The sequence below is a fragment of the Brachycentrus maculatus genome, unplaced genomic scaffold (genome assembly GCF_059751285.1).
Source record: "Brachycentrus maculatus isolate JH-2025_06_01 unplaced genomic scaffold, ASM5975128v1 h1tg000534l, whole genome shotgun sequence".
Lineage (NCBI taxonomy): Eukaryota > Metazoa > Arthropoda > Insecta > Trichoptera > Brachycentridae > Brachycentrus > Brachycentrus maculatus.
The window spans coordinates 302,561-330,000 of record NW_028281280.1 but is presented as its reverse complement, the minus strand read 5'-3'; the positions used below and the strand labels follow the sequence as shown (position 1 = coordinate 330,000).

Genomic DNA, 27,440 nt, shown 5'->3' with positions numbered 1-27,440 from the left:
TTCTACCCATTGTTGACAACCACACTACTCAAATTCTTGGAAATTCTGTATATATAAACCAATTTAGAAACCTTGTTCTTGAATCACTAGAACTTCTCTAGAGACATCTATTGGTGAGATGTAAAGAAGCTTTTTACTAAGCAGAACTTCCAAGAATCTGAGTAGTGTGGTTGTCAATAATGGGTAGAATTGGTGAATATTACACGTGTGTAAAGTGATCACTTAAACCAGCCTATGACGGTCGTCAGCCCCGTAAATGCCCAGACTTCCATATTCTTCTTCATCTTTGATGAGATGTCAAAAAATAATATGAAAATAACTCCTGTAATTGGAGATAATCCAGATTTTGTGAACAAGTATTTGGACACACTCAAAATGTTGTATATATCTTCAATTATCAATTCTGATCTTGTTTTTTTTTTCAGAGTTCACTAGCAGAACATGTTCCAAGTCCTCCGGCCTGCCAGTATCCTCAGCCCGCCGCGTCTCTCCTTCAGGACCTCTCCGGGTCGCGTGTGATGCATCAGCCACCCCAACCGGAGCACGCTCACCAAGAGCACTACCAACCTTACGGCCAAAACATCAGAAAAGACCAAGAAGCTTGTCAAACACAATCAGATTCATACAAAAACCACGCTCAGTCAACACATTGTAGACAGAAAACATGCCAAGATAACCCAGAGGTCCATCATTATCAGGAACAACCAGATTCTAGCCATAATAATATAGGGCCTTGTCACGATCAACCAGAATCTTGCCACAAAGAGGCAGAACCTTGCCATGAATGGCCAGAATCGTTCCATCATCAACCAGATCCTTGCCACAAACAGCCAGAATCATTACGTTTTCAACCAGAGCCTTGCCACGAACAGATAGAATCATTTTATCAACCAGAACCTTGCCATGATCAAATAGAATCATTTAAAAATCAACCAGAACCTTGCCATGATCAGCCAGAATCATTTAATAGTCAACCAGAACCATGCCATGATCAACCAGAACCATTCAATCAACCAGAACCTTGCCATGATCAGCCAGAATCATTCAATCAACCAGAACCTTGCCATGATCAGCCAGAATCATTTAAAAATCAACCAGAACCTTGCCACAAACAGCCGGATACATTCTACCAACCAGAGCCTTTCCATGAACACCCAGGATCATTCATCAATCAACCAGAACCTTGCCACGACCGACCAGACACATTCCGCGACCAGCCACGCATTCTGCACAAGCTGCCGGAACTATTCCATCAAATCATGAATATGAATCTGCGGAATACGCCGTTTGACGACCACGTTTCGCATTTGTCTCAGACTGAGGAAGAGATACTGCACAAACTTGGGAAGATCAAGCCGTCAAAACGCTGTAAAACCATGGCCACTTGGAATTTTCCCATTCCACCAAAACCTAGTCACTGCTCTTGCAATAAATAGATTAAAAAAATTACATTTGGACATCTCAACATAGATGAAGAGGAGTACGGAAGTCTGCGTGTTTACAGGGCTTACAACCTGTTATAGGCTGGTTTCAGTGATCATTTTATACACAAAACTAATAAATTAGTCACAGGGCAAACAAGTCTTCTTCTTCTTCTTCTTTTTCTAGATCCTAAGGATCTGTTTGTGCCTCCTCTTGTCGCTCTTGGGATGTTGACTTACAGCTGTTTTTCCATACAAGTATATTACGAAAATATCAAAAACAACGAGAAATACATAGTGGTAAAAAATACAAGCTTTGCACGGCTGTCCAAACTCAAAACACAGTAAGGGACATTTTTTTTGCATTTTTGGACTAAGTAGATTCTACTTAGTCCAAAAATGCAAAAAAACCTACTACAAAAAAAATGTCCCTTACTGTGTTTTAAGTTTGGACAGCCGTGCATTCCTTCCTTATTTCACTATTCGCACATCTATCATACATCGTTTTGTCGCACATTCTTCTGAGAGATCGCATTTTGGCTGCATTAAGTCTACTTTCATCCTTCTTTTGCCAACTCCATGTTTCACTTCCATACATAATAAGGAAAATAAGGAAGGAATGCAAAGCTGAGATAAGCATTATCGATAAAATTAAGAAAGGTGTGTTGAGATGGTTTGGACATGTAGAACGAATGAGTGAGGAAAGAACGGTAAAACAAATTTATGAGGCGAATGTTAGCGGGAAAAGAAGCAGAGGAAGACCGAGAAAAACATGGCACGATCAGGTATGCCAAATACTTGAAAGTGGTCAGGTTAGGAGTCGTAACAATCGGCGGGTATGTATGAGGAGATGCATGAACGTGGAAGAGGCGTAGAATGTTTGCAAGGACAGAGTGGTGTGGCGCTCTATTCTCTCTGCCTACCCCTGCGGGGAAGCGGCGTGATGGTTAGTTAGTTAAAAAATACAAATAAAATAATTTGAATCAAATCCTAAAATTTTCATTTTCATTTTCATTTTCTCTCCATGAATAAAACATATGAATATTTGCATTTTTGACATTTCAACATAGATGAAGAATACGGAAGTGTGGTCTTTTACAGGGTTTATGACCTGTCGTAGGCTGGTTAAGTGATTTACAACATTTTGAGTGTGTCCAAATACTTGTTCACAAATCTGGATTATCTCCAATTATGGGAGTTATTTTTCATCTCACCAATAGATGTCTCTTGTGAAGTTCTAGTGATTCAAGAACAAGGTTTCTAAATTGGTTTATATGTATATAGAACTTCCAAGAATTTGAGTAGTGCGGTTGTCAATAATGGGTAGAATTGGTGAATGCCGCACGTGTGTAAAGTGACCACTTAAACCAGCCTAAGACGGTCGTCAGCCCCGTAAATGCCCAGACTTCCATATTCTTCTTCATCTTTGATGAGGTGTCAAAAATTAATATGGTTAAGTGATCACTAAACCAGCCTATGACACTGACGAGCAGTATTAGAAGGCAGTAAACTTACACAAAGCATTGCAGCCTTGTACGAGGATAACACTGCATGCATCAGTTTAAATGGCTCATTTCCGTCTTGGATTGGCATCTCAAAAGGTATTAAACAGGGATGTGTAATGTCACCGGGGCTGTTTCGCCCCATGATAGTTAGTCTATGATGAAAAAAAAAAAAAAACTTGTAGCCTGTTTTTAAGAGGGATTAGCCTCTTGCGATGTCGATTCCCAGCTATCGACCCATATCTTTGGTGGTCTACCATGGGGCTGGCCGTACAGTGCGATGTCGGGGAGTCTGGATGGTTCCATTCTCCTCACACGCGCATACTATTGTCTCCTTCGTTGCCTTCCCCACCTAACGACATCTTCCATCTCGCATATTTCCCTGATCCTGGCGTTCCTTATTCTATCTCGAAGACTCTTGCCTGATATGCTTTTTAGAGTCTTCATTTCTGACACTGTAAGCGCGTTTTTTGTGGCAGCGGTGTCTGCTCTACTTTCGATTCCATACCTCATGATGGGCCAGACACAAGTTTGTAATATAAAATAAAACATGGATAATAAATTCAATTTATTGTAGAAGCCTTAATGATAAGAGTTAGAATATTATTCCGCTCAGTCCTCGGCGCTGTCCGACTGGTCGGCCGGGTCGCCGACCTTGATGCTGAACTTGTACTCCTGGTCGCAGCCGAGGTACGCGTCGCTCATGAAGTACAGCGTGTACGAGTGCGAGCCGGGCGCGCCCGCCAGGAACTCGAGGCGCACGCGCGCCTTCTGCGCGAGCGCCACGCGCTTGATGGACACCAGCGAGTTGGTGCGGGCGTCCCCGATCACCACCCACCAGCCCTCTTCGCGCTTCTGCAACACGCACACACAAACATTATTAATTATTTTAGCAGTTTAAAATTGGCCACTTTCTTGGATAAAAATAAACTACTTTGGCACTAACCCTTTCCACTCTGACCATTTTTTCTTATAACTGAAAATGTGAAGTTTTTCTACCATTAACCTTTTAACCACGTCAACTTTGTTCCTGAGAGACGCCCGTACGCGGCGGTATTTCGCTGTTTTTAAAATGATTACTTTTATCATGTATTTAGTTAAGAAACGATTTATTTTCCTAAACGAAAACGTTCAATGGGATTCATTGTGCCTTTTTGGTACTCTATAATACACGTGTGTCACATTATTCTTGAAATATATCGTAATATAAACAAATAAGATCGTAACATAAATAAATCAAAGCACGCATCGTGTGTCACCCTTACCCACTGGCGATGCGTAGCGTCGAGAGTGAGACAGATATAGGGCATGATTATGGCGCGGACTAATTACCGACCGCAAGAAAAATCAGGGATCTGTTGTTTTATTTATCCTTGTGATGTTACAAATTATTAGTCAGATATTTCAACAGATGTCATAAGGCCAAGGATTGACGTATTATTTTATCCAAAGTTCCACACCATGAAAAAATCCCTCCAAGTTGAACTGAGGTTCGAAACTTGGAGCAATGTAAGAACACATACGGTTATGTCAGCCGCGTATGGGACATGTTTTATGAAAACACATACGGTTATGCGAGCCGCGTGGATCCGGTTAAATATAAATATGTTGGTTCCCTGATTTTGGGACACTCTGTCTGGCAATTCGTATGACCATGTTAATTAAGATTAACTGTATTTATCTGAAATATTTGTTGGTAGAATATACTCGGGTGATAGAGAAATCAGTGATTAAAGTTATACCTGCTGTGGGCCAGACATTGTGGCCCACGGAGCTGCCTACTAGAATCATACGGGCCAGAATGTCTGGCCTACAGAGTGGTAAAAGTTAATTTTGGCAGATAAAAATAAGCTGCTTTAGCAGTAATCTTCTTCCCTTCTTAAAAATACTTATCCGCACCCCAATTATGCATAGGCACTGCATCATATAAACGCAGTGTTATCTTGATCGTTAACATATGAAGGAAAGGTGATCAACCCTCCGCTTCAGGTACCAGTCCAGGGAAATATAGAATAAATATTAGAGTAAAAAAATTACTCATATTCATTATACCCCCCCCCCTGGGAATCGAACCCGGGACCTTCAGAATGGTAGCTGAGCGTGCTGACCATTAGACTATGGAGGCGGACGTAGTACTAGCAGTAATAAATATGTTGTTTTAGGATATAAATATAAACCTTTTTGGCGGATAAAAATAAACTATTTTAGCAAATAAAAATAAAGTATTTATACTGTTAATAATGGACTAATAAGGCCGGTAAAAATAGCTGTAAAATATGGTAATAAAGACCTGTTGCACAGTAAAAATTTCAATAAGTGACTTGATATTTATTTTTAATACATTTCATTATATCCTTGAACTTTAAAAACGATCTCCTGAAAAATCAAGGTTTTTGATACATGACGTTGCTGAAAGGAGTGAGCGATTTCTAGTTTTCATGAATGCGGAGGTTACTGATAAATATTGTTAAATTATCATTTATAAAATTACATGAAAGAAAATTCAATTTTCCGTAGTGTAACGGTCAGCACGTTCGGCTACCGTTCTGGAGGTCCCGGATTTGATTCCCAGGGGGGGTCAAATAAATATAAGTGATTTTTTCACTCTAATATTTATTCAATATAACCCTGGACTGGTACCTGAAGCGGAGGGCTGATCACCTTTCCTTCGTGTTAACGATCAAGATAACACTGTGTTTATATAATGCAGTGCCCTATGCACCATTGGGGTGCGGATAAGGGGTTGATGTGAAAGAAAAGACGAAGACAAATTACAATAATGCGTGGCAAATAATGCACCGAGTCTTCTGTGAGGGCACATCATAATAATTTGTTTACCTGCGGGAAGTATGGCGCTATGACGGGTCCGGCCAGCTCGTCCTCGCGCTCCAGCGTCACGTTGACGTGCACGGGCGCGCCGGCCCGCAGCGCCTCCGCGTCCTGCACCGAGTACGCCAGCTCGATGTTGGGGTAGCGGTTGCAGAAGCGCGCCACGTCCGCCGTCTGCGCCTCCGACAGCTGCAGCAGCTTGCCGCGCGCGTCGTCCTCCAGCTCCATGATGTCGAACACCGTCTCGATGCCCTGCCGCGCACGATAGAAAACCGTCAGACTCCGGACAAGAGGTACCGCTCGCGAGAAGACCACTCACAAGAAAACGCTCACAAGAAGACGCTCAGAAGAAGACTCGCAAGAAGAGGGGGGAGCGGCAGTCTCACTCTCATACATCAAACACACTGGCGACAATGTCATGTCACTGGCCGCCCTAGTAAGTTTTATTATTTATTTTTTTTGTGAGGTCAACGAATCATGCATGCCAAAACTAATTACGCTGAAGGCGCTGAATTATATCCAATATCACGTCCTTGCGAGATCTCTCTCCAATTTCGCATTCGTCCCGCCTAGACCTCTCTCTAATATCACATTTGTCCCGACTAGATCTCTCTTCAATACTACATTCGTCTTGACTTTATATTCCCAATATCACATTCGTCCTGACTTGTCATCAATCCAATATCACATTTGTCCCAAAAGGACATTAATCCAATATCACATTTGTCCCGAAAGGACATTAATCCAATATCACATACGTCCTTACTGGACATTATTCCAATATAAAATTTATCCTGACTAGATTTTTTTTCAATATCACATTCGTCTTGTACGGGCATCTCTCCAATATCACTTTCGTCTTGACTAGACATCTCTCCAATATCACATTCGTCATGCGGGGATGGATACCTTCTGGGTGCAGCGCGTGACCAGCTCGGGCGTGAAGTGCGGCAGCTGGCGCAGGTAGGACTCCTTGGCCCACATGGCTTGCGTGACCATCTGGGCCAGCTCCATAGCCGCCACGGCCGGGGACAGCCAGCCGTTGCTGGACACCACGTCCACGCACGCCTGGATCAGCCGGATGGCCTGCGCACCAGAGAATACAAGGTCAGGAGACATACAGGGGTTGGAGACATGCTGTAGGCTGCATGTTGATGGTTGTGAAAGTCAGTAAATCGCATGATGACGGTTGTAAGAGTCAGTAAGTCGCACGTTGACTGACTTAGTAGTGTTGTTACCTTGGACAGCACGATCTCCGTGTCCTGCTGCAGCTCGGCGCTGAGCTGGATGCGCGAGAGGTGCGCCTGCAGCAGCAGGTTGGCCTTGACGTGCGGGTCGTTGTAGCGCGGCGCGCCGCCGCCGGGCGCCGCCGGCTTGTGCGGCAACCTGCGGACATACACAACACGAGTCAGTCAGTAGCCGCTCACTCTCTGCAGGCCCGCTCACCAGACTCACGGGTAGCGGTGGCGAGGCGACCCTACCTGGAGCTGAGGCTCTTGAGCAGCTGGTCCTCGCGGTGCCGGACGCAGATGTCGTCGTACTCGGCCGCCGAGGAGATGATCTCCAGCAGGCCGCGGATCTTGGTCTTGCTCGTCAGCGACAGGCTGAAGAGCTCTGCGGGGCAAAACAAATGTACAATAAAAACAAAAGGAAAATGAACAATTTCATTGATTGATTCGGCAGTCAGTTTGTATTAATATTTTTAACTAAAGTTTTACTCGGGAACACTATAAAAAAGGTACCCAAAAAGCACCACTCTCAAAAAGAACCATTTACAGCGTATTTAAAAAGGACTACCCTCAAAAATAACCATTTACAGAGAGCACCAAAAAAGGACTACTTTTAAAAAAGTACCCAAAAAGCGCCATTCTCAAAAATAACCGTTTACAGAGTGTACCCAAAAAGAACCATTTAAAAAAAGGATCACTTACAGAAAGTGCCCAAAAAGGACCGACCACTTTCAGAAAGTAACCACAAAGGACCACATTCAGAAAGTGCCCAAAAAGGACCACTTTCAGGAATTATCCAAAAAGGACCACTTTAAGAAAGTACCCAAAAAGATCCACAGCCGCAGGGACACTTACCAATAGTGGTATAGTTGATGTAGTAGTATGAAGCGATCATTCCCAGGTTCAGCGCCTGGCAGTCCATCTCCTCCTCGACGCTGATGCACTTGGACTGCTCCAGGTCGGCCAGCGTAGTCTCCACCAACTCCGACAGATGGTCGGAGAGATGCCTGACGTGAAAAATTTCAACATTAAGATTCGTTCAATAACCATGATTTTTTTTAAAACCTATAATTTAACCAGTTATTTCAATCACATAATTTTGAGCGAGGATAGCACTGCATGAATTAAGGAAAGTGGTTCATTTTCATCTTGGTTTAGCATCTTTACAGATGTTAAACAGGGATGTGTAATGTCCAGGCAATCGCCATAGAAAGGCATCTAGAGGAAGACAAAAGAATTCATGGATGCTGCAGGAAGATGACATGATTCCAAGGCATGGACTAGGTGACGTTGCCCATGACAGAAGGACCTACAGCCTGAGGATGAGGAAAGTGACCCCAACAGTCTACAAAGACAATAAGTTGGGATGGAGCCAGAAAGAAGAAGAAGCATAAAAAACATTTTAAATCCTTCCGAGCGGGGCAAGACGGTCTCTTACCTGTGTGTGACGCCCTGCAGGTTGTAGTAGTTGGGGTTCTGCGTCAGGCGCCGGTAGAGGAAGGTCCAGGTCAGGTAGTCCACCGCGTCCTGCTTGTTCTCTACCGTCTTGGTGACTATCTCCGCATTCAGGTGGTCGTGCAGCTTGTGGTCCAGGTGACTCTGCGGGCGACAAATCCCACACATATTACCACAATACATCATTGGCACTTAAATTTCAATCAATGACCCTGAAAAAGACCACTTATAAAAAGGATCCAGTATAGGCGCTTGTCAGTGAGGACCTAAAAGGGCCTCTCAGGGACTCAAAGAATGACTAATAGCATCAAAAATGTACATTTTTAATTAAGACTAATAAAGAACCTTTTTAAGTTTTCAATGAGAACAAAAAAGAGTTACTTTTAGTATGGACTAGAATAGGGTCATTTTTAAAAAGAAGAACAAAAAAAGTTGATAATAACAACCGAAAAAGGGACAAATTTACTAAATCCTCTAAGATTCACTTTTATAACGGACTCAAAATGGGGCCATTTTTAACGAGTGCCCAAAAAGAGCCACTAGTTTGCATTGAGAATGTGCAAATGGAAAAATCAAAAAGAGCCATTTTTAACAAGTACCCAAAAAGGACCATTGTTATTCAGTGAGAACCTAAAAACTGCCACTAATTTGCACCGATAAATAGCCCCTTTTCACATTTACATATTCTTAGTACAAGTGTACTGAGCATGTGCAAACGTGAAAAGGAGCCATTTTTAACAAGTGCCCAAAAAGGACCATTGCTATTCAGTGAGAACCCGAAAAGGGCCACCGAGAAATCACAAATGCAGACCGGCAGAAATGGACCCTCACCTCGATGGGCAGGCACTCGTTGAGGAACTTCTTGAAGAAGTCCTTCTTGGAGGACTGGCAGAGCAGGACGCACTTGGCGTCGTCGTCCTCCAGCGGCCGCCCGGCGCGCCCCACCATCTGCAGCACGTCCGTCAGCGGGTAGTCCTCGTACGCGTGCACCTTGCCGTTGTACCTGCGAACAGATAAGACACTTTTTACGGCGAGCCTCTCACGCGGGCGGGCACAAGCTAGCGGCGCAGGGTCGCCGAACAGAGTGTGCATTTTGACAAAAAAAATTTTTTTGGCCGGCACCTTATCTTTTTTAGGGATGGATACGTATAGAACCAAAGATAAAAGTGTTTTTAATTTTATTTATATTTTTGTTATTATTTTTTCGAACCGGTTTCGACAGGCACCTTGTCTTCTTCAGGGATGGATACATATAGTAATAAAAAATATAAGTGTTTTTCATTTTATTTATATTTTTGTTACTTTTTCTTTAAACCGGTTTCGACAAGCACCTTGTCTTCTTCAGGGATGGATAGGTAAAGTACAAAAAATAAGAGTGTGATGGTAAGTAGCAGGATGTGGTTATGTCCCTTACGTCTGCGTGTCGGCGATGACGACGAGGTGGCAGCGCAGTCGCAGCGCCCAGCAGAGGTCGCGCGCCACCACGGCCACCTGCACCGCGCCCGACTCCAGCAGCTGCGTGGCCAGCTGCCGGTCCCCGCTGCTCAGCCCGCCGTGCAGGTACGCCACGCCGCGCGACAGCGTCTCCTTCAGCGTCTGCAACCGGCGACATTCGGCCACATCAACACAAGGTGTACAAGGTATGTACAGGGCTTGCACTGGCTGCATTATGTTATATTTCCATGTACTGGTATCTCGAGAGCAGGACTGACATAGGATGAAGGTGATATAAGATATAGATGATATAGGATATAGAAAACAAGGGATAAAAACAACATAAGATATGGATAATATACGATAAAGATGACATAAGATGTAGATGATATAGATGACATAGGATAAAGTTGACATGAGATATAGATGACATAAGATATAGATGATATAGGATAAAAATGGCATAAGATATAGATAATAAAATATAAGGTTGACATAAGATAATGAGGATAAAAATTACATAAGATATGGATAATATACGATTAAGATGATATAAGATATAGATGACAAAGGATAAAGTTGACATGAGATATAGATGACATAAGATATAGATGATAAAGGATAAAAATGGCATAAGATATAGATAATAAAATATAAGGTTGACATAAGATAATGAGGATAAAAATTACATAAGATATGGATAATATACGATTAAGATGATATAAGATATAGATGACAAAGGATAAAGTTGACATGAGATATAGATGACATAAGATATAGATGATAAAGGATAAAAATGGCATAAGATATAGATAATAAAATATAAGGTTGACATAAGATAATGAGGATAAAAATTACATAAGATATGGATAATATACGATTAAGATGATATAAGATATAGATGACAAAGGATAAAGTTGACATGAGATATAGATGACATAAGATATAGATGATAAAGGATAAAAATGGCATAAGATATAGATAATAAAATATAAGGTTGACATAAGATAATGAGGATAAAAATTACATAAGATATGGATAATATACGATTAAGATGATATAAGATATAGATGACAAAGGATAAAGTTGACATGAGATATAGATGACATAAGATATAGATGATAAAGGATAAAAATGGCATAAGATATAGATAATAAAATATAAGGTTGACATAAGATAATGAGGATAAAAATTACATAAGATATGGATAATATATGATAAAGATGACATAGGATAAAGTTGCATGAGATATAGATGACATAAGATATAGATGATATAGGATAAAAATGGCATAAGATATAGATAATAAAATATAAGGTTGACATAAGATAATGAGGATAAAAATTACATAAGATATGGATAATATACGATAAGGACGACATTAGATATAGATGATACAGGATAAAAATGACAAAATATATTGATAATACAGCATAAGGGTGACATAAGATATAGATGACATAGGATGAAGATGACATGAAATTTAGATGATACGGGATACAGGTGATAAAGGACAAAGATGACATAGATGATATAGGATATACTCATACCAAACCAGCCAATGCAAGTCCTGTATATACCCAGACTTCACAAGAAATTTGATAAGAAAAACATCAAAAAATGACAAAACGGAAATTCGGACTTGTGATCGGGGCCTACCCTGTCCACCGCTTGTCCATGAAGGGGGGGGAGGGGGTATGGCCTACCTTGTCCACCATGCGCTCCAGGAAGGGCTCGATGTCCTCCTGGTCGGCGTGGAAGAAGCGCGCGGGCGTGCCGTCGGCGGCCGCGTGCGTGAGCAGGTCCACGGCGGCCACGCGCGCCTGCCGCCGCCCGGGCACGAACACGAGCGCGGGCAGCGCGGCCGCGTGGCGCGCGATCGCGTCGTAGATCGGCTTGGCCATGGCCGCGAAGCGCGACGCGCTGTGCGATATGTTGATGCCCTGCAAACACACGGCTAACAGTCAGGTCAAAAGCAAAGAGAGAGAGAAAGCTATCTTTACATTCTTTTTCTTCCTGGCTGGTCGATCACTCTGGCGAAGGCTTCCCTGTCTTGTGGGACCCGGAACAGCTATTGCGCAGCCAAGATGTTTGCCTTCTGCTAGGACCACAATATTCTTCTTCTTCTAACCCTTATCCGCACCCCAATGGTGCATAGGGCACTGCATCGTAAAGAAGCAGTGTTATCTTGATCGTTAACATATGAAGGAAAGGTGATCAACCCTCCGCTTCAGGTACCAGTCCAGGTGTAGCATATCGCGCACTCCTTTCAAGAACGTCATAAATCAAAAATTGTCAATTTTCAGTTGTGCATGTTTTCGGAATGCCCAGTAAATGTACTATATCCCAGCGAAAGAGGCATATTTTTAACTTAATATTTACCCGCCACAGGGCAGAAAGTGTTGTTTTTGCATTTTGAAGAAAAGGTATTGTATAATTATTTTTTTAAATATATTAAATATTTTTCAAATGGAAAAAAATCCTTCAGGTTTTACCTAAAAGATCTGTTGCACAGTAATAAGTTCAGGAAGTGGCTTGATATTTATTTTTAATACATTGTATTATATTTTTAAACTTTAACAAGTATTTTGATTTATGACGTTCTTGAAAGGAGTGAGCGATATGGCCAGCACAAGCTCCGAGTCACTCTGTCACGCGCCATCTCCTTGGTCAGTCCGGCATCCGGACGCAAGGGAGCTGGCAGCCGACGGAAAAGCCTGTGGACTCCATGTGCTCCACGGAGAGGCGGGGGCCCTACCTGGACGTGGAGCTCCAGCGGCACGGGGCGCACGCTCGGGTGGAAGTTGAAGGTGGAGTTGGGCGGGCAGCCGAGCCACTGGGCCACGTCGCGCGCGCAGGCCAGCGGCGCCGCCAGCGCCACCACGCGCGTGCTGCGCCCCGTCTGCGAGGCCACGTAGCGCGCGCGCGCCAGCACCACCTCCAGCACGGGCCCCTCGGAGCCGCCCAGCAGCTGCAGCTCGTCCGCGATGAACAGCTGCACGTTCTGGACGTTCTTCCTCCCCTTCCATCTGTTGAATCAACAAAATGATCGAGTCGTTAGCCGAGTGGTGCATAGAACAATGGCTGCGGAGGACTAGCGCGTGTGCGTACGGACCTGCGGGAGAGCACGTCCCACTTGTCGGCGGTGGTGATGATGATCTGGCCCTTGGTCAGCAGCTTGTTGTCCGTGACGGTTTCCCCCGTTAGTAAGACCACCTACAACAAAATAAATAAAATGTAAATATGTATACATATAAGGGGGTATATACAGGTGTGTATATATGTACAACATTTTGAGTGTGTCCAAATACTTGTTCACAAAATCTGGATTATCTCCAATTACAGGAGTTATTTTCAATAATAAAAATGAAAATGGTATTTTCTGGCGTTTCTCATGTGTGTGATTATAATCCAGGATTCGGACCTCACATACTAATATAAGAGTTTCTGCTTAATAAAAAGCTTCTTTACATCTCACCAATAGATGTCTCTAGTGAAGTTCTAGTGATTCATGAACAAGGTTTCTAAATTGGTTCATATATATAGAACTTCCAAGAATTTGAGTAGTGTGGTTGTCAATAATGGGTAGAATTGGTGAATGTTACACGTGTGTAAAGTGATCACTCAAACCAGCCTATGACGGTCGTAAGCCCCGTAAATGCCCAGACTTCCATATTCTTCTTCATCTTTGATGAGATATCAAAAAATAATATGTATATATGTACATGAAAACTACTTATAACCTTTATCCGCACCCAATGGTGCATAGGGCACTGAATCGAATTGACACAGTGTTATATTGATCATTACTTACATGAAGGCAATGTGATCACTCTTGCGCTTCAGGAACCAGTCCAGGGTTATATTAAATAAACATTACAGTGTAAAATCACACATATTTATTTTCACCCCCTCTGGGAATCGAACCCGGGACCTCAAGCACGGTAGCTAAACACGCTGACCATTACACCACAGAGGCGGACAAGAAAACTAACTAACTAACTAACCATCACGCCGCTTCACCGCAGGGGTAGGCAGAGAGAATAGAATCTTACACCGCTCTGTCCTTGCAAACATTCTTCGCCTCTTCCACGTTCATGCATCTCCTCACACATACCCGCCGATTGTTACGACTCCCAACCTGACCACTTTCAAGTATTTGGCATACCTGATCGCGCCATGTTTTTCTTGGTCTTCCTCTGCTCTTTTTTCCACTTTTATTCGCCTCATAAATTTGTTTTACCGTTCTTTCCTCACTCATTTGTTCTACATGTCCAAACCATCTCAACACACCATTCTTAATTAATGTATATGGCTGTACATGTCGTCCGCCTCCGTAGTGTAATGGTCAGCGCGCTCGACTATCATTCTGGAGGTCCCGGGTTCGATTCCCAGGGGGGTTTAAATAAATATAAGTGATTTTTTCACTCTAATATTTATTCAATATCACCCTGGACTGGTACCCGAAGCGGAGGGCTGATCACCCTCCCTTCATGTGTTAACCATCAAGATAACACTGCGTTTATATGCAGTGCCCTATGCACCATTGGGGTGCGGATAAGGGTTTGAAGATGAAGAAGTACATAAATATGAATATATCATAGTCATACGGGAGAAAGTGACCTTGTGCATGTTTTACAAGAATGTGATCATTGACTGATTGATATCTTACTAGCTTAATATTGCCCTGAAAAACATCCCAAGGGATTTTAAACTTGGGAGTATAATATATTGACTTGGTGAAAATGACTAACTGCATTGGTGTTTATTTTGTTGCCAAGCAAAAGTGACTTAAATGGCCCTCCTGAACATTTTACCTTTTGTTAGTTGGTCACTTTCTCCTGTATGACTACGATATGTGTATGTACATATATGTATGTGTATAAATATGTTTATATGGATGTATGCAGGAATGTATAAATGCGTATATAAGTGTGTATAAATGTATATATATAGGTGGGTATAAACGTGTGTATATGGGTGTATATAGGTGTGTATATGGGGGTATATGGATGTGTATATTTGGGTGTATATAAGTATGTGTAAATGTGTATATATTGGGATATATAGGTGTGTATAAATACGTATTTAACCTTTTAAACGCGTTAACTTTGTTCCTAAGAGACGCTCGTGCGCGGCTGTATTTCGCCGTTTTTTAAATGATTACTTTTATCATGTATTTAGTTATGAAACAATTTATTTTCCTAAACAAAAACGTTCAATGGGATTCATTGTGCCTTTTTGGTACTCTATAATACACGTGTGTCACATTATTCTTGAAATATATCGTAATATAAACAAATTAGATCGTAACATAAATAAATCAAAGCACGCATCGTGTGTCACTCTTACCCACTGGCGATGCGTAGCGTCGAGAGTGAGACAGATATAGGGCATGATTATGGCGCGGACTAATTACCGACCGCAACAAAAATCAGGGATCTGTTGTTTTATTTATCCTTGTGATGTTACAAATTATTAGTCAGATATTTCAACAGATGTCATAAGGCCGAGGATTGACGTATTATTTTATCCAAAGTTCCACACCATGAAAAAATCCCTCCAAGTTGAACTGAGGTTGGAAACTTGGAGCAAAGTGAAAACACAAACGCTTATGTCAGCCGCGTATGGGGCATGTCTTGTAAAAACACAAACGGTTATGCGAGCCGCGTGGATCCGGTTAAGTGTGAATAAACGTATGTACATGGGTGTATATAGGTGTGTAAATAAGCATGTATAAATGGATGTAAAGAAGTGTGTATAAATGGGTGTATATAGGTGTGTATAAATGTGTCCGCCTCTGTGGTGTAATGGTCAGCGTGTTTAGCTACCGTGCTGTAGGTCCCGGGTTCGATTCCCAGGGGGGGGTGAAAATAAATATTAGTGATTTTACACTGCAATATTTATTTAATATTACTCTGGACTGGTTCCTGAAGAGTGATCACCTTGCCTTCATGTAAGTTATGATCAAGATAACACCGCGTCAATTCGATGCAGTGCCCTATGCACCATTGGGTGCGGATAAGGGTTATTAGTAAGTAAAGTGCATAAAAGTGTGTAAATGTGTATAAATGAGTGTATCTATGTGTGTATATACGTGAACAGGCGTGCATATATGTGCACGTGCGTGCACGCACCTTGACGCCCATGTTCTGCTGGAACTTGCGGTGCCAGTCCTGGAAGAGCAGCTCGGCGGGCTGCTCCTTGGCCAGCACGCAGACGCAGCGCCCGGCCGGCTCCTGGCTCAGCAGGCGCAGCACGGCCAGTTCGGCCACGGTGGTCTTGCCCGACCCGGCCGGCGCGCACAGCAGCAGGTTGTCGTCCGAGTTGTACACCGCGTTGAACACCTGCCGACACATCGCCCCGACGCATTAGGATGCAAGATACGAGATACCTGGTACAGATAGTATTCCCCATCAGTTGACCTAGTGTCCCCAATAAGTTGACCTAATATCCCCTCTAAGTTGACTTAGTATTCATCTGAAGTTGACATAATATTCCCTCTCTGTCAACAGAGATACTAGGTCAACCAGTATTCATTCATACTCGACCTATTACACTTTAGTCAACATAATATCCCCTATCTGTTGACTTAGTATCCCCAATAAGATGACTTAGTAATCCCTTAAGTTGACATATAATCCCCTCTTTGACAGACCTGATATTCCATTTGCTTGACCTATTATCTCTCCCTCAATTGACCCAGTATCCCCTCTCTGTTGGCCTAGTATCCCCCTTCTATGACCTATTATCTCCTCCGAGTTGGCCTAGTATCCCCCTCTATGACCTAGTATCTCCCCCGAGTTTGCCTAGTATCCCCCTCTATGACCTAGTATCTCCTACGAGTTGGCCTAGTATCCCCCTCTATGATCTAGTATCTCCTATAACTTGACCCAGTCATCCCCCCTCAGTTGACCTAGTATCTCCTATAACTTGACCCAGTATCCCCCCTCATTTTACCTAGTATCTCCTATAACTTGACCCAGTATCTCCCCTCGGCCGACCCAGTACGGCCCAGTACGAACCAGCGCGACCTACCTGCGTCTGGATGGGGTTGAACTGCTGGAAGGGCAGCAGGCCGTGGTGGCGGCGCAGAGCGGAGACGGGCAGCGGCTGCAGGTCGAGCAGCTCGGTGGGCGGCGGCGCCTTCTCAGGCAGCAGCAGGTGGCGGAAGGAGACGGCCAGGCGCGCCTCGGCGCCCAGCCAGCGGTCGGAGACCACGCGCAGGAAGTACTGCGGCGGCAGCGGCTCCAGCATGGGCACGAAGAAGCGCACCGTGTGCTCGTCCTGCGCGTACTCCGCCTTGAGCAGGAAGTACTCGTGGTGCAGCACCACCTCCGAGTCCACGTCCTCCACCAGCAGCCAGAAGGCCTCCGAGCGGCCGTGCACCTTGCGGTCCCACTGGAAGTCGGGCGTGAGCGCCAGCTGCACGGCCAGCGTGGCGCGCGTCACGGGCTGCACGTGCGTGGCCAGCTCCAGGCGCGGGAACAGGTGCACGTAGCGGTGCAGCGAGCGGCCCAGCTTGGGCGCGCGCGCCAGCTCGCCCAGCTCCGCCGCGCCCAGCTCGCGCAGCCGCTCCCACGGGAACGCCTTCTTCTCCAGCTTGCGCACCACCTCCTCGGGCAGCTTGCGGAACTGCCGCAGCGGCGACATGCTCTGCCACATGCGCCGGTCCACCATCTTGCACAGTGAGAGCGTCTTGTCCACCAGCTGGGCCCAGCCCCTGCAACGCACACCCTCTGTCAGTCAATGATTCTGGCCAGCGTCATAAGATGGAGGGGAAAAGAGAGTGAGGAAGATCGCCCACACGATGGACCGACGGAGGGACACGACACACCAGATGAGTCCACTCTTCTCTGGCCAGTGTCTGTACACAAAGTATTGAAGATAGATTGAGGATAGCCTGGAGGGGAAGAGAGGGAGAGGAAGATCCCCCACACGATGGACCGATGGAGTCGAGGTGGTTGTAGCAGCACATTCACCAGCGCAGTCAAGGGATAACTGGAGAAGAGGCATTGCTTCCACAAGGGTCACAACCCTCAGTAATGAGGAATAAGACGGAGAAGAGGCTATCACTAAATTCGTCACTAAATTTGTGAATTATATTTTCTAGGGATGATTCAACCAGGCGATTGACATGGATCATCCCCGAAAGACAAGACCAAAAAATGTCTGTCGAGGAAGATATGTATATGCAAGCTCAAAAGACATCTAGAGGAAGATCAAAGAATTCGTGGATGCTGCAGAGATAACATGATCCCAAGGCATGGCCTAGGTGACGTTGTATATGACAGAAGGACCTACAGCCTGAGGACGAGGAGAGCTGACCCCAGCAGTCTGCAAAGACAGTTGGTACAGAGCCAGGAAGAAGATAAGACGCATAAACCCATACTCACTTGTGCAGGACTATCTCGAAGATGGCGCGGAGCAGGCGTCCGGCCGACTGCGTCACGTACACCATGTCGGCCTGCAGGGCGAAGCCCTCCAGCTTGAGCTGGGAGATGTACGCCTGCAGCAGCACATTCACCTTGGCCGACGGCTCCTCGGGGCCCTCCTTCACGGGTACGGGCACCCTCTCCAGCAGTCTGGGGAGGCCAGATAAGATTGAAACATGGCTCATTCAAACAGTTGGGGAAAAGCAATGACACATGAATGAAAGTAGAAAAAATATCCATTTTTAATTGATGTTTTACTTAGTAAATACCACTATTTCTTAAAATCTAGTGTGAAAATGATGTGGAATGCATCGAAACACGTGTCACAGTAGATTTTAAGAAATAATGATATTTACTAAGCAAAACATTAATTAAAAATGGATAGATTTTACCACAAAGTGACTGCCGAATCAATTAATGAAAGAAAAAATATCATTATGCATGGTTGAAACCGATTGGGAATATAAAACGAAAGATTGTTGAAAGCAGTTGGAGATACATTACAAAATATAGTTGAAATCAGTTGGAAATAGAGAATGAAAGGTTGTTGAAACCAGCTGGAAATACAGAATGAAAGGCTGTTGAAACCAGCTGGAAATACAGAATGAAAGGTTGTTGAAACCAGCTAAAAATACACAATGTAAGGTTGTTGAAACCAGATGGAAATACAGAATGAAAGGCTGTTAAAACCAGCTGGAAATACAGAATGAAAGGCTGTTAAAACCCGCTGGAAATACACGATGAAAGACTGTTGAAACCAGTTGGAGCTATATAGCAAAACATGGTTTAAACCAGTTGGAAATACACAATGAAAGATTGTTGAAACCAGTTGGAGATATATGTATATAGCAAAACATGGTTAAAACCAGCTGGCAATACACATCTGTCTGGCGTCTTCGAAAACGATTAAAGAATGAAGAATGAGCACGTTAACAGAATGTCAGCAGACAGACTTCCACGTATCCCCCTCTAAAAAGATCCCCAGGCAGACTCCCGGAAAGATGGATGGATAGCCCGCAGTCTATAGTCCTATAGCATTACGAAGAGGTTGGGTTATATGGTTACGCAGGCACAGATGGGAGTCACCTCTGCAGCTCGGGGCGCTCCTCCTCGCGCACGCACAGGTTGCGGAACTCGCCCGAGAGGCTGAAGACGCGCAGCAGCTCGATCTCGCCGAGCGTGGGCCGCAGCAGCTGGGAGTAGGTGAGCATGGTCTCGTGGCCCACGTAGAAGTGCGAGGAGATGCGCCCGTTCTCCGTCCACTGGAAGTGCCCCGACTTGCGGTCGTACTTGATCAGCCCGGACCTGCAACACGACGGATCGTTAGACTCAGTCTACAATGTCCTCACCCGGATATTTATACTGCCACTAGCAAATCCTCGCGAGGATCATTTTACACTAGCATTGTCATCATAAACATCCTTCCGATGAACTATTTAGAAGGTACATGGTCCTAGACATACGGCAACTGTTAATCAAAGAAGCATTCATTCACTTCTGGAATAAAATGGATAAGGTAAGAACACAACAAAATATTCCAACCCGGGCAGCATTAACTCGATCCACGCGGCTCGCATAACCGTATGTGTTTTCACAAAACACGCCCCATACGCGGCTGACATAAGCGTATGTGTTTTTACTTTACTCCAAGTTTCCAACCTCAGTTCAACTTGGAGGGATTTTTTCATGGTGTGGAACTTTGGATAAAATAATACGTCAATCCTCGGCCTTATGACATCTGTTGAAATATCTGACTAATAATTTGTAACATCACAAGGATAAATAAAAGAACAGATCCCTGATTTTTTTGAGGTCGGTAATTAGTCGGCGCCATAATCATGCCCTATATCTGTCTCACTCTCGACGCTACGCATTGCCAGCGGGTAAGAGTGACACACGATGCGTGCTTTGATTTATTTATGTTACGATCTTATTTGTTTATATTACGATATATTCCAAGAATAATGCGACACACGTGTATTATAGAGTACCAAAAAGGCACAATGAATCCCATTGAACGTTTTTGTTTAGGAAAATAAATCGTTTCTTAACTAAATACATGATAAAAGTAATCATTTAAAAAACGGCGAAATACCGCCGCGCACGGGCGTCTCTTAGGAACAAAGCGGTTAAAAGGTTAACATCCTTCCAATGAACTATTTATAAGCTACGTGGTCCTAGACACACATACGGCAACTGTTCATCAAAGAAGCATCGATTCACTTCTGGAATAAAATGGATAAGGTAAGAACTCAACAAATATTCCAACCCGGGCAGCATTAAATATAAACTATGTTGGCCCAGCCACAAAAAAATGTTTTGCGGCAAAAAACTTTTCATTCCTTGCGCCAAAGATATGAATTTGCTGCCCGTAACCATTAAGAATTCCAGTAGTGATCATGTCTTTGAGAACAGTTTATGTTTAAGACTTTTTGTTTCTCTAAATTAGTGTATTCATTCTTTTAACCCTTATCCGTACCCGATGGTGCATAGGGCACTGCATCTTATAAACGCAGTCTTATCTTGATCGTAAGTTGGCACATGAAGGAAAGGTGATAAGCCCTCCCTCCGCTTCAGGCACCAGTCCAGGGTAGTATTGAATAAATATTGAAATCCAAAAAAACCTAAATTCTAATAATAATTTATTAAATAATATATTGTTTCAAAATTCTTCACCTTTGCTTTCCATTTTTCCTTTGTTTTCAAACTCCGCCCCTTGACTAACCCCCTCCCCCTAACTTTCCCCTCTCCTTATTTATAGAACAATTTTATATTTTATATTTTAGTTACTATACAGACCTGAATGATGGAAGTTTAACTTCTGAAACATGTAGTCTATAATAAAACTCAAGTGGTAAAAAACAAGTGTTTTCTTTAATCATTGTAACATGTCTTACCACAAAGTTAATGCCCAAACAATAAATAAAATATTGGAGTGAAAAAATCACTTATATTTATTTGACCCCCCCTGGGAATCGAACCCGGGACCTCCAGTACGGTAGCCGAGCGTGCTGACCATTACACTACGGAGGCGGACTCCAACATCACACACTACACGCGGAAAGTATTCATTAGTGTATTTTTATATGAGGTACTGTATATATCGTAGTCATACAGGAGAAAGTGACCAACTACCAAAACGTAAAATGTTCAGGAGGGCCATTCAAGTCACTTTTGCTTGGCAACAAAATAAACATCAATGCAGTTAGTCATTTTTACCAAGTCAATATATTATACTCCCAAGTATAAAATCCTTTGGGATGTTTTTCAGGGCAATATTAAGCTAGTAAGATATCAAATAGTCAATGATCACGTTTTTGTAAAACAATGCACTTGGTCACTTTCACCTGTATGACTACGATATATGTATTATGCTAAAGGCATTAGCCGTTCAATAAATAAATAAATAAAATACTCAAAGCTCCGATACAGACTGAAGACATAGTCGACCAATTAGATAATTACTAACTTGTACTTATAACCCTTATCCGCACCTAATGGTGCATAGGGCACTGCATCAAATTTACGTAGTGTTATCTTGATCATTACTTACACGAAGGCAAGGTGATCACTCTTGCGCTTCAGGAACCAGTCCAGGGTAATATTAAATAAATATTACAGTGTTAAATCACTAATATTTATTTTCACCCCCCCCTGGGGATCGAACCCGGGACCTCCAGCGCGGTAGCTAAACACGCTGACCATTACACCACGGAGGGGGGGGGGTGTGAGGTGTGTGGTGTGAGGTTGGTGAAAGACCAACAACACACCAAGTGAACCACAAGATCGGCCAACGGAGCTTTGAGCATTTCGCAATAAAGCCTCCTAGCACTCTACACCGAGTCAGTAAGAACCTGTCGAGCTGCATGGCGGCCGTGTGCACGAGGTCGGCGCGGTGCATCTCCAGCAGCGGGTCGCTGGCCAGCCGCTCCGGGGACACGCCGTACAGCGCCGGCTGGCGCAGCATGCGCACGTACAGGTACGTGTAGCCCAGCCACGTGACCGCCTCGCGGACGTTCCTGCAACGCAACAGAGATGTCGCTCACCCCTTTCAACAACGTCATACATCAAAGATTGTCAATTTTCAGTTGTGCATGTTTTCGTAATGCCCAGAAAATGTACTATATCCCAGCAAAAGCGGCATATGTTTAACTTAATATTTACCCGCTACAGGGCAGAAAGTGTTGTTTTTGCATTTTGAAGAAAATGGTATTGTTTAATTATTTCTTTAAATAGACTAAATATTTTTCAAATGGAGGAAAAACCTTCAGGTTTTGCCTAAAAAGATGTGTTGCACAGTAAATAGTTCAATAAGTGGCTTGATATTTATTTTTAATACATTTTATTATGTTCTTAAACTTTAAAAACGATCTCCTGAAAAATCTAGTTTTTTTGATATCGTCATATATTGTTGAAAGGAGTGAGCGATGTGACAATGCAGCTGTCTCCGGTTACCTGACTGTCCCCAGGACTATCTCTGCGTTGAGCGTGTCGGCCAGCTTGGAGATCATCTGCGACTCTATGGGCAGCTGCTGGTTCAGCAGGGACAGGTAGTACTGCAGCTCCGAGTGGTTGGTGATCAGGATACCTGGAAAAGACCAAGTATGTGAGCGTTCCCGGTATTACAATGTGACTAGACAGTGTTGTGATACAAGAGGGCTGACGGAAGACATGTACATTCATTTCCAGATAAGTCCAGATATGCCCAGACGTCCAGACATGTTCAGACATGTCCAGACATGTCCGGACATGCACAGACATCCAAACATACAGACATGCACACACGTCCAGACGTAGACATATCCAGACATGTCCAGACATGCACAGACATCCAAACATACAGACATGCACACAAGTCCAGATGTACAGACATGTTCAACATGTTCAGACATGCCCAGACATGTCCAAACATGTTTAGACATTTTCAGACATGTCCAAACATGTTCAGACATGACTAGAAATGTCCAGACAGGTCCAGACATGTCCTAACATGTTCAGACTAGACATTTCCAGACATGTACAGACATGTCCAGACATTTCCAGACATGTTCAGACATGTCCAGAACGTACACACATATAAAGATGCAAGCAAAATTTGTAAACAAAAATCCGGACATACTCAAAACATCTTTCTTGTCTATCCTCCCTCATTACCTTCCCCCTTGGTGTCGTACTGCGGGCGGCCGGCCCTTCCGAGCATCTGCAGCACGTCGAGCGCGCCCAGCTCCGCCCAGCGTCCCTTCTCGGGGCTGTACACCTGCGTGCCCTTGATGATGACCGTGTGCGCGGGCAGGTTCACTCCCCACGCGAGCGTCGCCGTGGAGACCAGCACCTACGGAAGGCAGTAACGCATGTCGGAAACGCACCAGACCTGAGATGTCCGGTAGGATCTCCGTTATCTGAACTAATTAGGAATGAAGGCAGTTCGGATAAAGAAAATTTTTAATCATGGTTCAGCATCTTTTAATGTGTTGAACAGGGTTGCGTAATGTCACCGTGGCTGTTTTATCTATACACTGCTTGTACTAATAGCATGAAAGAACTGCATTTATGATATAAGGAAAGGGTGCAAGGCTGAGATGAGCACTATCCAGCAAACTAAGGAAGGCGGCTTGGGATGGTTTGGGAAGGATGAGAGTAGACTGGATGCAGTCGGGATGCCATCTCTCAGTGCGGCAAGACCATGTATGGTAGATGTTCCAATGGTGATATAAGGAAAGGGTGCAAGGCTGAGATGAGCACTATCCAGCAAACTAAGGAAGGCGGCTTGGGATGGTTTGGGAAGGATGAGAGTAGACTGGATGCAGTCGGGATGCCATCTCTCAGTGCGGCAAGACCATGTATGGTAGATGTTCCAATGGTGATATAAGGAAAGGGTGCAAGGCTGAGATGAGCACTATCCAGCAAACTAAGGAAGGCGGCTTGGGATGGTTTGGGAAGGATGAGAGTAGACTGGATGCAGTCGGGATGCCATCTCTCAGTGCGGCAAGACCATGTATGGTAGATGTTCCAATGGTGATATAAGGAAAGGGTGCAAGGCTGAGATGAGCACTATCCAGCAAACTAAGGAAGGCGGTTTGGGATGGTTTGGGAAGGATGAGAGTAGACTGGATGCAGTCGGGATGCCATCTCTCAGTGCGGCAAGACCATGTATGGTAGATGTTCCAATGGTGATATAAGGAAAGGGTGCAAGGCTGAGATGAGCACTATCCAGCAAACTAAGGCAGCTAAACTGGCGGTACACGAAATATGGGGGAATATCCGTACCTGGATGTGTCTGTCAGCGAAGAGGTCTTCCACGAGCGTCCTGTCCACTCGGGTCATGCCGGCGTGATGGATAGCAAAGCCGTACGGCAGCAGGTCCTTGAGCTCCGTGTTCTTGACCTGCTCCGCCTCTGAACGCAGTACCTCCATGCTTGCCGATCCCTCCCTGGAAGCGGTAAGCCATCGTATAAGGACTATCGGGCAGGCAGTATATATGTTAATTTTTATTTAATAAATTATCCCTGATTTTTCAATGTGTTAGAAAATACTAAATTTAGCTTGTTTGCTTAAAGGGTAAGTACCTCAAGAATTGGCCGAGGGTGTCTTTCTCCAGACACATGTCCCTCACGGCGCGCGCGGTCTTGCCGGTCTCCTTGCGGGAGTGCACGAAGATCAGGACCTGCAAAGGGAATGCATTAAACCTTCTGACCATTTGCTTATACTACATGCGGGCAAATTAATGAGCTTTTTCTGATTCGCACCTGGTACGGGCGCCCCGACTGGCAGAGTATAACTAGGGTCGGGGCTGATGAACCAAACCGCCCAGCCACAGTGTGTCAACTACACAGAGCCGGAAAGGCCTAATTTATTTAGCGCAGTAAGGGAAAGGTTGATGCCTCAGAAATAAAATAAAAAATGAACTCTTTCCAAAAAAGATCTTCATTAAAATTTATCAGAGATAAGGTAAAATAAAATGATTAGTTTGAAAATGCCAAAGCAAGGCGAAACAATTGTCACAAATCTCGTGTTTTTTTTTTTAAATATTAAAATACAATGTCCGCCTCCGTAGTGTAATGGTCAGCACGCTAGGCTACCATGCTGGAGGTCCCGGGTTCAATTCCCAAGAGGGTCAAAATAAATATTAGTGATTTTTCAGTCTAATATTTATTTAATACGACCCTGGACTGGTACCTGAAGCGGAAGGCTGATCACATTTCCTTCGTGTATTTAATGATCAAGAACACTGCTTCTATATGATGCAGTGCCCAATGCACCATTGGGTGCGGATAAGGTTAGAAGAAAACACAATTTGGTGGACTCTAAAAATCAATGTTTGATTTTAACATTTAATATATAAGTTTTTTTTTTATTTACATCGTTTTCACGATTGGCGCGTCCCAATTAAATGCGTTATAGGAGGACTGACCTGGTTCCTTCCGGCGTGTTCCATGGTCTTCTCGTAGACTATTTCGTTCATCACCTGGAAGCGCTTCAGGGCCTTCTTCTCAGTTATCCCGATATACTGTTGTTCCAACGCCACGGGCCTGACACATAAAAAAAATGAATAAATACGTCCCATATGCGCGAGTGTGCACACATCGCTCACTCCTTTCAAGAACGTCATAATCAAAAATCGTCAATTTTCAGTTGTGCACGTTTTCGGAATGCCCAGAAAATGTACTATATCCCAGCAAAAGAGGCATATTTTTTTAACTTAATATTTAGCCGCTACAGGGCGGAAAGTGTTGTTTTTGCATTTTGAAGAAAAGGTATCGTTTGATTATTTTTTTTAAATATAATAAAATAATAAAACCCTTATCCGCACCCCAATGGTGCATAGGGCACTGCGTCATATAACGCAGTGGTATCTTGATCGTTTACACATGAAGGAAAGGTGATCAGCCCTCCGCTTCAGGTACCAGTCCAGGTACCTGAAGCGGAAGTCCAAATATTTTTCAAATGGAGAAAAAACCTTCAGATTTTACCTAGAAATATCTGTTGCACAGTAAAAAGTTCAATAAGTGGCTTGATATTTATTTTTAATACATTGTATTATATTTTTAAAGTTTAAAAACGTTCTCCTGAAAAATCAAGTTTTTTGATTTATGACGTTCTTGAAAGGAGTGAGCGACATGCTAAAAAGTGTGCTCACATGTTAAAAAAGTGTTCTCACATGCTATAGTGTGCGAATATGGTAACGTGTGCGCACATGTTAAAAAAGTGTTCTCACATGCTATAGTGTGCGAATATGGTAACGTGTGCGCACATGTTAAAAAAGTGTTCTCACATGCTATAGTGTGCGAATATGGTAACGTGTGCGCACATGTTAAAAAAGTGTTCTCACATGCTATAGTGTGCGAATATGGTAACGTGTGCGCACATGTTAAAAAAGTGTTCTCACATGCTATAGTGTGCGAATATGGTAACGTGTGCGCACATGTTAAAAAAGTGTTCTCACATGCTATAGTGTGCGAATATGGTAACGTGTGCGCACATGTTAAAAAAGTGTTCTCACATGCTATAGTGTGCGAATATGGTAACGTGTGCGCACATGTTAAAAAAGTGTTCTCACATGCTATAGTGTGCGAATATGGTAACGTGTGCGCACATGTTAAAAAAGTGTTCTCACATGCTTTAGTATGTGAATATGTCAAAGTGTGTGTATAATTTAATCTGTGCGCACATGTTAGAGTATGAGCGCATGTATCTGAAGGAGTTTTCCGAAGCGGGATTCTTCTACACCTTTAGCAAAAGATATATTTTATTTTAATGTAATTTTAATGTATACGATTTAAATTTTTTTATAGTTTGTAATGTATATATATATTTTTTTTTTGTCCGCCTCTGTAGTGTAATGGTCATCACGCTCGGCTACCGTTCTGGAGGTCCCGGGTTCGATTCCCAGGGGGGGTTAATAAATATAAGTGATTTTTTTCACTGTATTATTTATTCAATATTACCCTGGACTGGTACCTGAAGCGGAGGGCTGATCACCTTTCCTTCATGTGTAAACGATCAAGATAACACTGTGTTTATATGAAGCAGTGCCCTATGCACCATTGGGGTGCGGATAAGAGTTTTATTATTATTAATGTATATATTAATTGAAATAAATAAATTGAAATTGAAATTCAAAGTGCTGCAGTGTTA

General features: G+C 43.5%; 2 protein-coding genes across 2 annotated transcripts in view; one reads left to right on the top strand and one right to left on the bottom strand.

Annotated features, from left to right (window-relative positions):
- LOC148301627 (uncharacterized) overlaps window positions 1-1,734 on the top strand; it is a 3,105-nt gene extending 1,371 nt beyond the window's left edge. The window contains exon 2 of the mRNA XM_088272980.1: window positions 426-1,734. Within this exon, the coding sequence (XP_088129106.1) occupies window positions 426-1,436 (1,011 nt within the window). The 3' untranslated portion in view covers window positions 1,437-1,734. The remainder of the gene's footprint in view (window positions 1-425) is intronic.
- A 1,740-nt stretch (window positions 1,735-3,474) lies between these two features.
- Window positions 3,475-27,440, bottom strand: part of Brr2 (U5 small nuclear ribonucleoprotein l(3)72Ab) — a 36,800-nt gene continuing 12,834 nt past the window's right edge. Inside the window, exons 14-35 of the mRNA XM_088272987.1 lie at window positions 25,717-25,834; window positions 24,872-24,969; window positions 24,573-24,735; window positions 23,460-23,637; window positions 22,761-22,893; window positions 22,160-22,324; window positions 19,392-19,610; window positions 18,267-18,455; window positions 16,909-17,593; window positions 16,008-16,217; window positions 12,986-13,086; window positions 12,629-12,899; window positions 11,577-11,813; window positions 9,851-10,032; window positions 9,268-9,439; window positions 8,420-8,580; window positions 7,837-7,988; window positions 7,234-7,366; window positions 6,991-7,138; window positions 6,662-6,838; window positions 5,762-6,004; window positions 3,475-3,778 (exon numbers count right to left, since the gene is read on the bottom strand). Coding sequence (XP_088129113.1) covers window positions 3,536-3,778; window positions 5,762-6,004; window positions 6,662-6,838; window positions 6,991-7,138; window positions 7,234-7,366; window positions 7,837-7,988; window positions 8,420-8,580; window positions 9,268-9,439; window positions 9,851-10,032; window positions 11,577-11,813; window positions 12,629-12,899; window positions 12,986-13,086; window positions 16,008-16,217; window positions 16,909-17,593; window positions 18,267-18,455; window positions 19,392-19,610; window positions 22,160-22,324; window positions 22,761-22,893; window positions 23,460-23,637; window positions 24,573-24,735; window positions 24,872-24,969; window positions 25,717-25,834 — 4,378 coding nt within the window. The 3' untranslated portion in view covers window positions 3,475-3,535. The remainder of the gene's footprint in view (window positions 3,779-5,761; window positions 6,005-6,661; window positions 6,839-6,990; window positions 7,139-7,233; window positions 7,367-7,836; window positions 7,989-8,419; window positions 8,581-9,267; window positions 9,440-9,850; window positions 10,033-11,576; window positions 11,814-12,628; window positions 12,900-12,985; window positions 13,087-16,007; window positions 16,218-16,908; window positions 17,594-18,266; window positions 18,456-19,391; window positions 19,611-22,159; window positions 22,325-22,760; window positions 22,894-23,459; window positions 23,638-24,572; window positions 24,736-24,871; window positions 24,970-25,716; window positions 25,835-27,440) is intronic.